At 36.6% G+C, this 18193-nt stretch overlaps 1 protein-coding gene across 1 annotated transcript in view; it reads left to right on the top strand.

Annotated features, from left to right (window-relative positions):
• The window catches only part of LOC150084811 (uridine diphosphate glucose pyrophosphatase NUDT14-like), an 89404-nt gene that overhangs the window by 46291 nt on the left and 24920 nt on the right, over positions 1 to 18193 (top strand). The window contains exon 3 of the mRNA XM_090375561.1: positions 2800 to 2864. Coding sequence (XP_090231687.1) covers positions 2800 to 2864 — 65 coding nt within the window. The remainder of the gene's footprint in view (positions 1 to 2799; positions 2865 to 18193) is intronic.

Here is an 18193-nt window from a genome sequence, read left to right as displayed (position 1 = left end):
GTATTTCTACTTTTTCACTATATGGTTTGTATTTCTATGGTTTGTACATTCTTGCAATAATGGTTCAAATACAAATCATTTTAACAGCACTACAATTGTTCAGTGTGTCCTCCATTTTGGTCAACAACAGTTTCCATTCGAAGAACAGCATTTTCTACAGCAGAACGTAACGTGTCAACTGGAATAGCCAGCACATGACGTCTAATGTTGTCCTTCAGATCTGCCAGAGTTTTTGACATCCTTCCCAATACACCTGGTTCTTCAAAAACCCCACAACCAGAAATCACATGGGACGAGGTCTGGTGATTGGGGTGGCCAAGATGTCTAGAAACAATGACTGATGAGACCCGTTCATCTGTAATGTGTTGCTTTAGTAATCTTTGGACACAACGGTGGATGTGGGGTGGCACGGAGCACCATCTTACATGAATATGGTATCCTGAAGGCACCCATGTTGTTGCAGCTCTGGTACTGGTATTTAAGGGCCCAAGGACAGCTGAGGCCAAAATGTACCAGGTCCTATATTATTATCCTAAAGTAATATAATTTGTTCCTTTTTGGTATCAAAGGAATTCATATATATGTATTTATTTCAGAAAGGTATAGATTTCAGCTAAGTTAGCACCATTTCCAATCATGTGGGTAAGCGATAATGGTTCTTGCAGTTGTGATTGGGAATGGAAAGTATGTTTTCTGAAATGGGAATAGTGAGGACATATCTAAAAGTATATGCTTGACTGTAAGTGGTAATGTACAATGCATGCATCGAGGTGGGTCATCCCCCATCGGTAGAAACGTGTGTTAGGTGCGTATGTTCTATCCTTGTTCTTGCTAGTACAGCTTCTTCCTGTCTATTTTGTCTGAAGCTGGAAACATTCACATCAGCAGCTCAGGTATTGGAAATTTGCCAACATTTCATAATAGTGGTGTCCAGTCGGTGTTACCTGTTCAAAAAAAATATGGCCAATCATGAATGTGGCCATAAATCCATACCACACTGTCACTTTTGGAGAATGCAACGGGACCTCTTGGATAACTCGAGGGTTTTCTGTTGCCCAAATGCGATAGTTGTGCGTATTCACTTATCCATTTAAGCAGAAGTAGGCTTCATCACTCCAAAGGAAGTTCCATGGCCAAGTGATATCCACTGTCATTCGTGCCAGAAACGAATAGCTGCTGTAGCATGTGAATCTTGTAAGGATTGTACCGCAACACCTGACGTGTTACTAGCCTTAGTGGAATACAGCATGTCTACTTCACGAGAAACAGCTGGCACACTTGTGCTACCATTTGGAGTTTGACTTGATAAATCCACAACATCCATAACCACATCTTCAACATGAGAGGAGTTCACTCATTTTTGACGTCCACCTGGTTGAACACCAAGATGTCCTGTTACTTCAAATTTGGCAATCATTTTACGGACAGCACGTACAGTCATAGGTCCACCTGAGCCTTATGCGCTTCTGATGCTCTAATTATCTGATAGCTACAGCTGCATTGTTGCTGTTCTGATAGTACAGCTTCATTGATAGTGCTTTTCTGGCAACATTGTTGGCATTACTGCTATAGTGCAGGCAAACATCTACTGTATGATTTTGAAGAGACTACTTTGCTTTTATACAGTACAGTAGAGCTGAGTAGTGGCACTGTGGCAGTAACTTACGATTATGCAAATAACTTATGTTATTTGCATAACTTTAATAAAAGTTTCTGAAATGTTTTTATATCCTTCTTAGCAAAGTCTTTTACTGCTTTTTTGTATGATGGTGTCCTTTTTTTTTATGTTTCTTCTGCCACCAACCCAGGGGCTCCCATCTGGTGAGTATGGCTTGGCACACCCAGGTTCCTGAGCTGGATATCATCATTCTCTTTCTTGGTGATTCCTTTCTACTTCTCTCTCTCTCTCTCTGGATAACTCGGAATTTTTTTTTTTGTTTGGGGCAGCATAAGCCTCAGGCTTACTTGCACCATATGGCTAATAATAATTGTTTCACATGCTGCTGTAACTGATGTAAAAAAAACCCCACATTATTTGTAGTATTCTTGTACAATGGTTGATGCCAAGTGCACATTCCTTTTTTTTTTTTTTTTTAATATTTTTTTCCCCCTCCAGATAATTGATGTCCCACTGCTTATAAATAATCAGGTTTCCAAGACTTGGGTTATTGGAGGGAAGGGTAGCTTGGCAGGAAGCGCAAGTGCAAATCCTAACAATAAACAACTTTTCAGGGGAATCCCAAAATGGATTTTTACCTATGCTCTGGTGATGACAGCCTGCTTTGACAATTTAGTAAGTACAGATCTCCCTCTGTTATCTAGAGGAATATTCTTGGCCACTTTTAGGGGCCCAGAAGATTAAACAAACTTATTTGTTTAAGGGTGGATAAGGAAAAAATGGTTTCTGTTAAAGGCATTGTTCTACGTTATGAATAAGCATTCCAGGAAGTTGTTGGGAATAACCACTTCATATTTTAGCAGAGTGGATGCATGGTAAAATATTAAGTAGCCAGTGCAAAATGTCAGACTGTAAATTGCATGCTAAGAAGTGCTTCATTCATGCTGACATTAAAATTGTTATTAAAAAAATGTCTGTAGTTTCAGTGTATAAGGTTGTGTTATCTTAGCAGCTTTGTCTGCTGTTTTAGGTGGTGAAAATAAAATAAAAAGCTTGATTGTAAGTTATTTTTTGTATCAGATCATTTTTCTAAATATTAAAATGATAATAAAAATTATTTTTTCAAAGTATACATTGTTTGAAGCTTTTTTTACTTATTATTTTCCTCCTGTTTATTTTAGTGTTGCGGCCATTATTTTTAATATTTCAAGGCATGTTTTAATATTTGTGAAACAATTTAGACCAGGTGAGGATATGCTATAAATATTTTATGGCTTTTGAAGTTTATTATATGAAGAAATTATGTAACCAAATTTTAGAGTTTATTTATGTATTTTGCCACATTTTTATCATTATACTGTATTTCTGTATTAGAAAATAAATGCACAAAGGCATAATTCCTTATGGATTTAAGCAATTATCTATATAATATCGGTGTAAATACACCATAGTTAACCCATAAATTTGAACTACGGATGTAGCATATTAGGCATCGTTTTAATTGTATCTCATATTGTGGTTGCCTTCACAATGAGATAGCTGCTATTGCATTACTTCAAATAAATAACGCTTCTCTAGTAGAGAAGACTACTGTTATTTATTTTCAGCGGATACCACCACCCAGACGATCGTTTCAAAGCTAGTGGACTTCATCAGTGGGCAGGTACGCTACATCCGTAGTTCAAATTTATGGGTTAACTATGGTGTATTTACACCGATATTATATAGTTAATTACTTAAACCCATAAGGAATTATGCCTTTGTGCATTTATTTTCTAATACATTATTAACAACACCCTTTGGCATATCTCATATTGTGGAAATAACTTCAACTGTGATGGCACATTGCATTACCAGGGTACCTGCCTGCCTGCCTACTGATGATGATGATGAAGCCCACTAGCTTTGAAATGATTGTCTGGGTGGTGGTATCCGCTGAAAATAAATGACAGTAGTCTTCTCTACTAGAGAAGCGTTATTTATTTGAAGTAATGCAATAGCAGCTATCTCATTGTGAAAACAACCACAATACGAGATACAATTAAAACGATGCCTAATACGCTAATTCCTTAGTTCAAATTTATGGGTTAACTATGGTGTATTTACACCGATATTATATAGTTACTGTATTTCTGTGTACAACATAAAATTACAAAAGATGCCATGCTCAGTGGCAATACAATGGGTGACTTTAAACTGAAGTCCATGCTAGTCAAAATGCTCTAGGATTTTCCAAATGATTGAATAGCATGGTTTTGATGCTGTTCATTTAAAGGTTTAATGATTTTCTACTGAGAAGGCTATGCTGATTTCAAATGAGCAACAATCCTCCTATAGCATGTGCCAGAAACCTAGTCATGGTTTGAGGAGTTGATAGCAAGATTGCCTAACTTATGCCCTAATCTTATTATCAAAAATTTCTTCTTTATAGGTTAGATTCATCAGGTATACTAGATAAATTTATCCCCTGGCATTTTCAAGGGGATAAATTTATCTAGTACTGCCATGAAGGGAATTTGTCACTCACCAATGTAACATACCATACTTTATTTAGTATGGTACGACAAATAAATTTATTTATTTATTTAAATTTCACAATTACCATAATATAACAAATTTATTTTTCAAAAATGTTATGCAAATTAAGCTTTGTGTTATGAGATTTGCTAATCCCTTGATCACAATTCCATTGCTACTAGCTCATGTCTAAAAAAATATATAAATTCATACACCGACCATTGAATAAAATTTAATATGACTACAATCTTTACACAAAAAAAAAAAATATTTACAATAAACTATTGCGGAGTGCTAAAAACTGTAATAAAAGATCATTTACAATAAAATTTGCTAAAATATAAAACATTAACTGGGCTAAAAACCTGAAGCTTTCGGGAGCATCAGCTCCCTTCTTCAACAGTGATATGACTTCCTGCAACATCTCCTTAAGTAGCAGGCTCATGGTACCTCCACACGTGGTATTTCTCCACGTGGTTCAATCGGCACATGGTCAGAACTGGAAGCGGAAATGTCTCGGGAACGTGGCAAAGAAAATTGTTCATCCGACCTTAATATAATTGTTTCAAAGATAGGATTAATACGATACCTCTATCTCTATTCATGGTATTCCTACTGGATGAACTAATCCGTAAACCCTCGAGCCATTTACGCTCCCAGTATCCATGTGCACGATCCAAAATAATAGCGTCCTCCGGGGAGATTTGATGCTGCTTCTCCCAAAAATGTTCGGCCACAGCAGACTTGTTGTATTCAGCGGTTCTTATGGCATTTAAATGTTCCCCTAGACGATCCCTGAGCCGTCGTTTTGTTTCCCCCACATAACACTCCCCACAATCCGGGCATTCTATTCTATAAACCACTCCACTACTAAGATCTTTTGGTATGCGGTCTTTGACCTGAGACACAGCTGTGCACAGCCTCCGCCCAGGAAGCTGTACACAGCGTGTCCCATAACCCCGTAAAATTCTTGCCAGATGTTCAGTAAGGCCCGGATAGTAGGGGATGTATGCAGTGGCTACCGGAACGAACGACTCCCTACGTTTGGACACTCCTCTACTATATCTATCCAGGATCCTCTGGGGGTATCTGCACTTTCTAAGTTCTGCCATGACACGATTAATTTCTTTTTCTTTATCCTCAGAAGTGGTACAGTGTGATCTTACTCTGTCAAATAAAGCTTTTGCAACACTCGTATTAATCCTATCTTTGAAACAATTATATTAAGGTCGGATGAACGATTTTCTTTGCCACGTTCCCGAGACATTTCTGCTTCCAGTTCTGACCATGTGCCGATTGAACCACGTGGAGAAATACCACGTGTGGAGGTACCGTGAGCCTGCTACTTAAGGAGATGTTGCAGGAAGTCATATCACTGTTGAAGAAGGGAGCTGACGCTCCCGAAAGCTTCAGGTTTTTAGCGCTTTTAATGTTTTATATTTTAGCAAATTTTATTGTAAATGATCTTTTTATTATAGTTTTTAGCATTCCGCAATAGTTTATTGTAAATATTTTTTTTTTTTTTTTTTTTTTGTGTAAAGATTGTAGTCATTTTAAATTTTATTCAATGGTCGGTGTATGAATTTATATATTTTTTTAGACATGAGTTTTCCCGACCTCAGAGGCCTCTTTCAGGATATTGCTACTAGCTGCTGACAACCAATTTTATTTTTAATATCCCAAAGCATGTTTTAGTATTTGTAAAACAGTTTAGGTCAGATGAGGATAGGTTTTTAATATTGCATCTTTTACAGTTTACTGTACTATTATTAAAAATTTCAAAATTACATTCAGCCTGGTAGTCATTTTGCCTTGTAGTGAATCACTTAACAAGAAAATGATTCACTACAAGGCAAATTATAAATAACTGATTGAAAACTATGGAAAAATAGGATGCAGAATGTTATTCTAGCTCCGTTGCCTGCACTCTCACCTGGATTTTTTTAGACCATATATGTTGAAGTTAAGTGAAAAGGACAGATTCTGCCAGGAAATACAGTCAACATAGAAGAGGTACCAAGGAAGGTGGAATGAAGCTAAAATGGGTTATTGCATCTGGTTCTTGGTGATCACACAGACTACAAAAGATGGCGACATTGAAATGTACATTTTTAAAATAAATTTTTTTTTTGATTAAGTTGTAGAGGGATTCTACTTTAATTTGTGTGGTTTTTTTTTCCTTTTTTTAGCTTGTTTACTTGTCACAAATATTAGTGCTCTATTCTGTATAGAAGTAGTTAAACATATTAATAAATCTGATGTAGTATTGTACATAGTTTTGGCAATACTACAGTATAAAGGAGGTTGGTCACAAGAAAAGATGGTGTGATTTTTACTGAGAATGCATCATTTGATATGCTTATGAGCAAAATCATTAAATTTGTCTTCAAAAAATTGATTTTGTAAAGAGAGCACTTTCAGAATTTGTCTACAACTCTTCCCACATGCCCATAAAATTTATGCTAGAGCACCTCACAGGTGTGGTATCCACATCTCGAATACTTAATCACTGACTGAGAAAGTAGTAGATACAGCAGGAACCCATTTAGGTATGGTGGGAAAAATTTAGTATCAAGCACATACAAGAAAGGACATAAATCCATTTTCATCCTTGTTTCAAATCAACTACAGGTTTCCCTAATTGTTTGATATCCTTGAAAAACCATCTATATTCAAAATCAAATTAAGGTAGACTCTACCATTGATTTCTGCACATATTTCTTTTATCCCATTTATAAAATTGTTTTCTGGATCATCAAAATCAAACATTGAATTAATTCCAAAATGCTCTTGGATTTTACGTAGATTTAGATAATTAAATATTTTGATAATTCTTAAATAAATTATATAAGTAAAAAAAAAAAAATCGAGGAGAGAGTAATAAACTGAAAAAGGAAAAAATAACAAACAGAAAATAATAATTAAATAAAACATCCTTATAAAAGTAATCTTTTACTAAAAATTGTCAGATGGAGAGAAGAAAAAAAGTTTCTAAAAGTGATTATTAAGAATGAACACTGTGTACAGGCTTGTATATATTGTACAGACAATACCCCCTAGCCTCTTTGGTGTCTCATGGTCTAGAAAACTTATGCACACTAATTGGCTATCCAAGGGGTATTACTTTTTAAGTAATTATTAAATTTTTTAGTCACTGTTTAATAATTTTTTACATATTATATTATTATTACATTACTGACTTAAACACATGAAGCATTCACCCAAACCTATGTCCAAGGTCCTGCTATAGGAATGGGTTTTACATCCCAAGACTACCTGAGTTCGCCTATATTCCCCTTCTTCCATTTACTTTGTACATAGATGTAAAAACTGTCCTTAATCTCTAGTTTTTATTTCTCGCTCACGAGAAATAAAACTAGATGCTCCTTGTTCTGCCATCATTCACTTTTTTTGTCTCTAACAAAGTTTAGCATCTTTCTAGCTACTTTGCCAGTTTGGTATTTCACCTCTATCCTGGGTTGTTATTCTTCATCGGTTTAATTGCCAATCTCCCCATCACACTTTGTAACATTAGCTTTGACCTACTTACAGCCTCTCCCCTTTCACACGTGAGGTCGCTATAACATGTTATAAATACTCCAGGAACTAATTTGCTATTTCTTTTATATACCGATGCAGCTTTATTTGACAGTTACTCCCCTCCGTCCATCTGCTTCACACGACAGTAAGTTGTCTTTCTTTGTCTTAGTCACTCTAAATTTCCTCTGGTTTAAGTTTAATTTTATTTTATTTTAATTTTCTTTTGCTTTTCTGTTTCTCTGTCTGGTCGGCTATGAAATATATGTCAACTTTGCACTAGATTTACCACTACTTTTTGATTCCATGCACTGGAATCAAAAAGTTTTATTGTCTTAACCTCACACTATGTATATTTCATATTAGAGACATTACTTCTTGCTATATTTCCTTTGATTCTGGCTGCCGATCCTTGATAAAGAAGTCAAATTCATCGGATCTATAGAATCAAGTACCACCGTAATATATTATATTTTCTTTCAGGTACCCTATGATTTTTTCTATTTTTATTACTACCTGTTTTGCCAGTCTTCTTCCACCTTTTACCCAATCTGTGTGTGTGTGTGTGTAATATAATAATGGGTTAAAACATGAAGTAGCAGTGGAAAGATAAAAATAATAAGAAATGAAAAATGCACCTAAGTGTGCATGCAAAGGATGCAAAAGTTTATATATGCAAGGTTGAATTAATAATTCAGTTAAGTGTGAAGATATAAGTGTAAATTACGCAAAATGTCAAAAACTAATGCAAAAAGGATAGTAGAAATATGAGATATAGTAGGTATGAAAAAGAAAGTGAATATCCTATATGTTATTAGCATTAGTAGGGCATATGATGCAAGAAAGCAAGCTTATATAGCATCAGTCAAAAAAAAAAAAAAAAAAAAACCACTACAACAGATGGAAGTTTGTTCCAATTATCAATCACCCACTGGCTAAAGGCAGATTTCCACACATATCTATTCTACAATTGTCTTTCCTCAATTTTAATTTATGCCCCCTCAGATGAGTAATATGAGCAAGAGGAAGAATCCCATTAGCATTGAGCTTGCTAAATCCATTCAAGACTTTATACACCTTGCAGGTGCCTAGTCTCCAGAAGCTAAAATTTATAGAATTTAAGCCTTTCTTGGTAACACCAACCTTTTTGTTCCACTCACCAATCTCGTTTCCCTTCTCTGTACTCATTCCAGCAGCTCTACATGTTTCCTAAAACGAGGCCTTCAGACCTGTATAAAGTACCTCAAGGTGTAGCCTGACCATTGCCCTTATCCCTGGTAGCAGATCACACCCTTATCCCTGGTAGCAAAATTCCTGTATATAATTGACAAGACACCATGAGCTACTCTTGCTGCCTTTTTGCACTGTTTAGAAAACTTCATATCTGACTGCACAATTACCCCAGATCCTTTTCATTCTCCACTACCCTAAGTGTAGTACCACCCAGTTGATACGGTATTCTGGGGTTACTGCTACCTATATGCAGTACTTTACATTTGTCAATGTTAAACTTCATTTGCCACCTCTCAGCCCATCTGCTCAACTTTTCCAGATCCTGTTGCAGTAGCGTACTGTCATTAACAACCCTGCCAACCTTCGTATCATCTGCAAATTTAGACATTAACCCTGATTTACTTTCATCAGTATCATTGATAAATACCGAAAACAACAATGGCCCCAACACCGAACCCTGGGGGACTCCACCAATAACATTAGTCCATGAAGAGCAATGTCCATTTATAATCACTCTGTCCTCTCCCACTCAACCATCCTTATATTCATTGTAGCAATTTGCCCTTAATGCCATACTGCTCCAGTTTTTACAGTAGTCTTCCATGTGCCACACTATCAAAAGCTTTCCTAAAATCCAGGTATATGATATAAAAATTATCCTTTGCATCTAATTCCTTTGTGACCACATAATATCCAATCAAATTTGTCAGACAAGACTTTCCCTTAACAAACCCATGCTGTATCTGAACTATAACTGCAGTCTTGTCTAGATGATCCTGCATCGCTTCCTTAACCAGTTACTCCATTATTATTCCTGGAACAGAAGTCAAACTAATAGGTCTGTAATTACTAGTGTCACCCTTTGATCCCCCTTTGTGAATTGGGGACACATTTGCGCATCTCTAGTCCATGGGGACCACCCCAGAGTCCAAGAGGCTTTCATCATTATATTGGTATAATGAATTAAATGAAATTATACGCTGAATTGTAAAGCCAATTGGAGAGGAGGGACCTGTAAAATAAAAATTAAATTAATAAAATGAATAGTATCCAGCATCATGGGGGGGGAGCAAAAATGCAATCAAATCTGATGTTAGCAAAATTATATATTGATACATGATCAGGTATTTCATTAATGCTATAGATCCAATGATTTTTACTTCATCATTAAGGGTCAGCAGCCAAAACCAAAGGAAATATAGCAAGCAAAAAAGGCCTCTGTTTCTAATATAAAATATACGTAGCAAGAAGTAAAAAAGTAGGCAGATGTATATTTCATAGCTGACCTAACAGACCAAAAAAGGAAAGAGTAAAAACCAGATCAAATCTAAAATAACAATAAAAGTAAAAATTAAGATAAAATAAAATAAAATAGCAAGCCACACAAGAGGAATTAAAACCAAAGTAATGTAAAATGCAGACGAAAGGATACAAATGAAGGCAGACAACTTACTGCGGTGCCAAGCAGGAGGCAGTGAAATGGGTTGAGGGGAGTAAACGTCAGCCAAACTGTATTTGTGAACCGAAGAAGTTAGCAAATTAGTTCTCAGCGTATTTATAAGATGTTAAAGTAGCCCTAAGTGTGGGAGGGGAGGAGGTGTAATAAGGTTAAAGATAACGTTACCAGTGGAGTAGGAGGTTGGCAATTAAACAAATGAAGCATATCAACCCAGTATAGGGAAGAAATATAAAACTGACAAAGTAGCATAAAAAGACTCAACTTTGTTGGAGACAAAAAATGAAACAGACAGCAGAAAAATAATATTTCAAATATTGCTTTCGGTAACATAATCGCTCATGAGAAATAAAGAGTGCAAGAACAGTAAAATATAATCAGAAGGGAATACAGTGGTGCTCGGGCAGTCTGGTGTTGCAAAACTGATACCTGTAGTAGTACCCTAGACATAACTCTGGATGTGTGCTTCATGTGTTTAAGTCAGTAATTTTATAATATTATCATAAATATATGAAAAAATAATCTAAAAATGAAATAACCAAAATATAATTCCCTCGTATTTAGCCAACCAGCACACAAGTTTTCTAGACTGCGACACCCCAAGGAGGCTAGGGGTATTGTCTGTACATTATATACACAATCCTGAATGTGAAAAGAATATCAACATGCTATTATACTGTTAATATCAGTATGGTTGTCAATTAACTTTTTATATTTAATGATATTTAGTGTTTTCTTAACATGTCGGTAAAGGAATGCTGAAGGGAAATTATTGCCAAGAAGTTTATTATAAAGAGTTTTGATATTATCTAAGAACAGCCTGTTGTTACATACGAGGGGGTATCAAAAAATTCGTACCCTTAACTAGAAATAATAGCCCTAGAAAGGAGAAACTTTATGGGAACTCATCCTTTTCTGTGTACTCTCCATGCATTGTAACACATTTCTGCCATCTGTGGATCAGTTGTTTAATGCCTTGATCATAGAAATCCACACTTTTTGCCTGTAACGATTCCACTTCATTGATGATTCCTAGTCTCCGGATCATACTGGTACACCCAGCATTTATCATATGTCACCAACCGATCAAAAATGTTCTTAACATTCGCATTACACAAATTCAACAGTTGGCAAGAATATTGCATTCAACATTGCTTCTGCAAAGGCGTCAGATATCCACACGATGGGTTCCAAGATTGGAACCCATCGTGTGGATATCTTAGACATGTGCAGATGGTCATGTAAAAATGCTTTGGCATCCCATGACTAATTCCCACTGCATTTGCAATGAAATGAATTGTCACACGTCTTTCACTCAGCACCAGCTGCTCAACCTTTGCAACCATCTCACTGTCAGTGGATGTTGATGGCTTTCCTTCTCTTGGCTTGTCAAAGACTTTTGTACAACTGCACTGGAACTCCTGTTTCCACTTTTTTACAGTGTCATAGGATGGAAAATTCTGCCCATACACAGCTTTCATTTCTTTATCAATTTCCTGAGCTTTCTTGCCCTGTAAATGCAGGAACTTGATTACTGCTTGATACTCCACTTTGCCAACCATAGTGTCCTTCCTCACATTCCCTGCACCGCCTCTGGTGTAAAATCACCTATCGGAATGAAATTTCACATGTTAGTTACTGAATATGTAGACAACTTATATTATAAACGGAGTCTTCCTACTGATGTTTTTTCATCAGTAGGAAGGTCAGGGTACAAACCTTTTGATACCTCCTTGTATAGTGGCTATCCTGATACATTGAGAGAGTATTATATTTGAATGTACTTCTTTTGAGATATTGGAATACTAATGGGTGAAGCCAACCACATTAAAGTTAAAGGCATCTCTTTTGTTTTATATGTTAATAGCAGTATGTGAACTATTGATGTTAATGTCCATGTCTAAGTAATTAGCAGAAACGTCATTGTTATTAGTTCTTTCCAGAGTGAGTTCTGGAGGATAAATACTAGCAAAGTCCAATAGAAATGTGGTGTAGTTAATTACCAAGAGGTCGTCAATTTAACTGTACATACTTATATCTGAGGGAAGGGTGGTTCCAGACCAGTATAGATATAGGTTAGCTATGATATGGCTAGCAGGGCTGCCCATAGGAGGAGTACCTTTTGGTTTACAGTGTTGCCATCAAATATGTAGTTATTGGAAATACAGAGGTTGATTAGATTGTTGCAGTATCCAGGATTGCAATTTTATGTGTTTATAATTATTGTGCATTTTATTCAATACTAATTTTAAGTTGATTAGATCTGTGCTTGTAAAAAGACTGTTAAAGTCAAACATTTGAATGTGTGTAATATTGCCATTATTCAGTGAATTTATTACAAGTATATTGTTATAATTCTGTTGCCTGGCAGGATATCGATAATAAGTTTGAGTAGTTCTCAGGTTTTACCAGGCTTATGAGCATAACTGTACTTAAAAGAAGTGATGAAAGTGGGGTTTTTGGGGAACTTAGGTATGAAGTAAATATAAGAAAATCTATAGTTATTAATGTTAATTTTTAACTTCTTGCTGAAAGCAATTAATTTCTTAGTGATTATACTGCTGTTTTTGGCAATAGATTTGTAGGTAATACTAGAATTAAGTACTGCATTTAAAAGTCTGGAAATAAAAAGCTTTACAAATAATGGCATAGTTGCTAGAGGCTTTGTCCACTGGAGTGATAACAAAATAGTAATAGTGGCATGTGATGCAAGAAAGCAAGTGTTATGAGCTTATATGGCATCAGTCAAAAAAAAAAAAAAATTTTGGACAACCATTCCCTATAAATGTTTGTCCAGTTCCTCCTTAAATTTATTTAACTTATCAACTTCCACAATGACAGATGGAAGTTTGTTCCAGCAATTAACCACCTGCTGGTAAAGGCAAATTTCTGCACATCTATTCTACAACTGTCTTTCCTCAATTTGAATTTATGCTCCCTTAGGTTCGTAATCTGGACAAGTGGAAGAATCCCATCAGAATTCAGCGTGCTAAACCCATTCAAGGCCTTATACTCCTCAATCAGATCTCCTCGCAAGTGCCTAGTCTCCAGCTACTGCAATTTGTAATCCGCTTACCTCTCTTGGTAAGAGGATCCCATCATTCCCCTCACCAATCTTGTTGCCCTTCTGTACGTGCTCAAGCAAATCTACATCCTTCCTAAATTGAGTCCTGCAGACCTGTATGCAGTACTCAAGGTGTGGCCTGACCATTGTCTTATACAGAGATTCAATCACCTCCTTTTCCCTGCTAGTAAAATTCCTGTATATCATTGACAACACCCCATGACCTGCCCTGGCAGCCTGTCTGCATTGCTCAGAAAATTTCATATCTAACTGCGCAATTACTCCCAGGTTTTTTCATTTTCTACCACCCTAAGTGTAGTACCACAAAGTTGGTACATTTTTCTAGGGTTACTTCTACCCATATGCAATACTTTGCATTTGTCAAGGTTAAACTTCAGTTGCCACTTCTTAGCCCATCTTCCCAAATTTTCTAGATCCTGTTGCAGTAGCACACTGCCATTACTGTCATTAACAACCCTGCCATCCTTTGTATCACCTGGAAACTTTGACACTAAGCCTGATATACCTTCATCAATATCAGTGATAAATGTACAAAACAACAGTGGACCCAACACGGAACCTTGCTGGACTCCACTAATAACATTTAGTTCACGAAGAGTGATTCATATTGATTACCACCCTCTGTCTTCTCCCACTCAACCATCCTTTTATCCATTGTAGCAACTTATCCTTAATACCATTCTGCTCCAATTTGTACAGTAGTCTTTCATGCGCAACAGTGTCAAAAGCTTTCCTGAAATCCAAGTATATGATATCAAAATTATTTTTTGCATCCAGTTCCTTTGTAACCACATCATAACATCCAATCAACTTTGTCAGACAAGACTTTCCCTTAACAGACTCATGCTGTGTCTGAATTCTTGCTGCAGTCTTGTCTAGATGATCCTGAAATGCATCTTTAATCAGAGACTCCATTGTTTTACCTGGAATAGAAGTTAAACTATGTGGTGTGTAATTACTCGTGTCACCCTTCGATTCCCCCCTTTGTGAATTGGGGATACATTTGCACATCTCCAGTCCGTGGGGACCTTCCACGAGTCCAAGGATACTCATAATTATGGGTAAGAGTTTGCTTACTTCCTTTGGTGCCTCCTTTAATATAACTGGATAGATCCCATCCACACCAGGTGCCTTTCTTATGTTTAACTTCAAAAATTTCTCCTCCACTTTGCTCTCAGTTATTACTCGTGTCACCCTTCGATTCCCCCCTGCTACAATTTGATGACCTTCTGGCATTTTCAGTCCTTAATAACTCCATGTGTGAATGTAGATGCAAAATACTCATTCAGTTTGTTTGCTATCTGAGCAGGATCATCAACAGTCGAACCATGTATATCAAGTGGACCAATCTGATTCATCCCCTTCCTTTTAGAGTTTATATAAGTAAAGAAATCCTTGCTGTTTTTCTTAGCATCCTTTGTCGAAAATTTCTCGTAACCTGCTTTTGCCTGCCTTAACCTCCTTTGTGACTTGATTACAGACTAGCTATATCTGCCATAGGCTTCTGTCGCCTGATAATTTATATGCATCCTGTGAATTTTTCTTCTTCTCTGCCACGAGTCTCATTAGTTCATTTGACAACCATTTAGGCCTAAACCTTGAACAATATTTCTTAATAGGTATGAAACATTTAGTAGCTTCTATGATTAATCCCTTTAATGCTTCCCACTTAGAATTTGCTCTTGGTAACATCATTAGTTGGTCCCCCTGGACAGAATTTAAAAACTATGTGAGACCACTGTAGTCGCTTTTACAGAAGCAAAAACCCTTTCCTTTGCTCCTGATGGTAATTATATCTTTAAGTAAATCCTACCTCAGTACACTGTGATCACTGCCACCTAGTAGTTCCTTTATCTGCAAATTCTTAATACACGAATGATCACTGCCACCTAGTAGTTTCTTTATCTGCAAATTCTTAATACACGAATGATCACTGCTGATAACCAGATCAAGAGTATTACCCTCTCTGGTTGCCTCTCAAACATGCTGCTGCAGAAAACAGTTATCCAATAAATCCAAAAAAGTTTTACTAGTGTGCGAGTGACCAACCACAAGTTCCAGTCAATATCTGAGAAGTTAAAATCCCCCATTATAAGACATTCTGATTGAGGAAGGACAAATGTAGAATAGATGTGCGGAAATTTGCCTTTAGCCAGCGGGTGGTTGATTGCTGGAACAAGCTTCCATCTGTCGTTGTTGAAGTTGATAGGTTAAATAAATTTAAGGAGGAACTGGACAAACATTTAGAGGGGATTGTTTTGTAATTTTTATTTTTATTTTTTATTTTTTTTGGCTAATGCTGCATAAGCTCATACACTTGCTTTCTTGCATCACATGCTGTTGCTGCTACTACTACTAGCCCACTCTATTTCTCTGTACAATTTTTCGTTGTACTCATTCGAGTCATTAGGCCTAGAACACTCCTACTCTTATTTTTGCTTTTGCAGTGCATTTGTCACACCAAACTGACTCAACAGTGCATCAACTGGATGCACTTCTTTTGATTTTATGTTTTTCTTAATTACCAGCATAACCCCTCCTCCCTTCCTGTCCTGTCTTGTCTATCTTTTCTGTACACATTGTACTCCCCAAATTCCAATTTTGTATTCCTAATATCTGCGTGACACCACTTCTCTGATATCCCAACAATATCTGCCTTTGATGTCTTGACCAACACTTCAAATTCATGTATTGATGAATTTGAAGTGTTGGTCAAGACATCAAAGGCAGATATTGTTGGGCGGAAATTCATGTATTGATGAATTTGAAGTGTATTCCAAATTCGTGAATATGAATTTGGTATACATGCTCGTATTCTTAGTTACCCTAACACATCCCATATACCCATCTGTTTCACGATGCCTGCCTTCAATCCCCGAAACCCCCAGTACCCCTCGCTCCAGGCCGCTGCTTATTCTAATAGAAGTAGTGCAAGAATCACCTTCACTTCTGCCTGCAGCTACTTTTTAACCTTTTAGTCTGTGAATCCCCCCAAGCTAGCAGTTTTCTGACCCACCTAACACTGCCTCGATAGCATCAGCAAATATTCTTGCACTCTTTCTATTTAAGTGTATCCCATCCTTGTTTTGCTGCTCTAGTCTAGGGCATGATATTTTAAATTTACTAAGATCAATAAATTTAATTAATTGTCAATACTACGCTATCTAATAGAATGCTAAATGCAGTGATGTGTATTACCGCTATCTTTTGAGCTACCTAGTTAATAAAGTGCAGCCATCATCAACCCACTGCAGGATGGAAGCCTCCTCAACAATTCATGCTGAGGGAAATGGACCATAATCTGCCATGCTGGTCCAGTGCGGGTTGGCAGATCAACCGTATTCGGCAGTCAGGGGCTTGAACCCCGGTCTACTCAAAGAGCGTGTGCTACTGCACTCCCGCTCCTGACCACTCAGCTACGGAGGTTACCTAGTTACCACAATTAAAATTTTGAATTCCCTACCACTGTCTATACAAAAACAATGGCTGTAAGATTCAAACGAAACAACAGTTTTACTTATATTAAGTAGTAATCTACAAAAACTTTGCTGGAGTGATTATAAAATATTTATGTAGACTTCTTGTTAGTACAGTTATGCTCATAAGCCTGGCAAAACCTCAGAGCAACTACTCAAACCTATTATGGATATCCTGCCAGACAGCAGAATTATAAATAACAATATACCTGTAATAAATGCACTGAATAATGGCAATATTACACACACATTCAAACATTTGACTTTAATAGTCTTTTTACAAGCACCAGCTTAAAATCAATCTTGAATAAAATATACAATAATTATAAATACATTATAAATTGCAGTCCTGGATATTGGAACAATCTAATCAACCTCTGCATTTCCAATAACTAAATATTTGATGACAACACTGTATACCTGCAAACCAAAGGTACTCCTATGAGCAGCCCTATTAGCTGTGTCATAACTAATCTGTATTGGTCTGAAACCACCCTACCCTCAGATATAAGTATGTACAGCTACATAGATGACCTGTTGGTAATTAACTACCCCACATTCTACAGGACTTTGCTAGTATTTATCCTCCAGAACTCACTCTGGAAAGAGCTAATAACAATGACTTTTCTGCTAATTACGTAGACATGGACAACAACTCACATACTGCTATTAACATATATAACAAAAGAGATGCCTTTAACTTTAATGTGGTCACCTTCACCCATTGGCATTCCAACATCTCAAAAAAAGTACATTCAAATATTAATACTCTCCCAATGCATCTCATAGCCACTATATGTAACAACAACAGGCTGTTCTTAGATAATATCAAAATTCTCTATAATAAACCTCTTGGCAATAATTTCCCCTTCAGCCTTCGTTTATCATCATTTTAAGAAAGCATCTTAATAGTGGATAACAATACGGTTAAATATAAAAAGCTGATTGACAACCATACTCATATTAACAGTATAATAGCATGTTTATATTCCTTTTACATTCAGGCTTGTATATATAATGTACATACAATACCCTCTAGCCTTGGTGTGTTATGGTCTAGAAAACTTGTGCCCACCGGTTGGCTAACTATGGGGGTATTATATTTTGATGGTTATTTTCATTTTTTAGATTACTTTTTCATATATTTATGATAATATTATAACATTACTGGCACCTCCGTAGCCAGGTGGGCAGGAGCAGCAGTGCATAGCATACGCTTCTTGATTAGACCGGGATTCGAGCCCGTGACCACCAAATACGGAGGATGTGGA

The sequence above is a fragment of the Mastigoproctus giganteus genome, chromosome 6 (genome assembly GCF_048544385.1).
Source record: "Mastigoproctus giganteus isolate SK-2022 chromosome 6, ASM4854438v1, whole genome shotgun sequence".
NCBI lineage: Eukaryota > Metazoa > Arthropoda > Arachnida > Uropygi > Thelyphonidae > Mastigoproctus > Mastigoproctus giganteus.
Note: the sequence above shows the minus strand (reverse complement) of the source record. Positions and strands in the feature narration are given on the sequence as shown.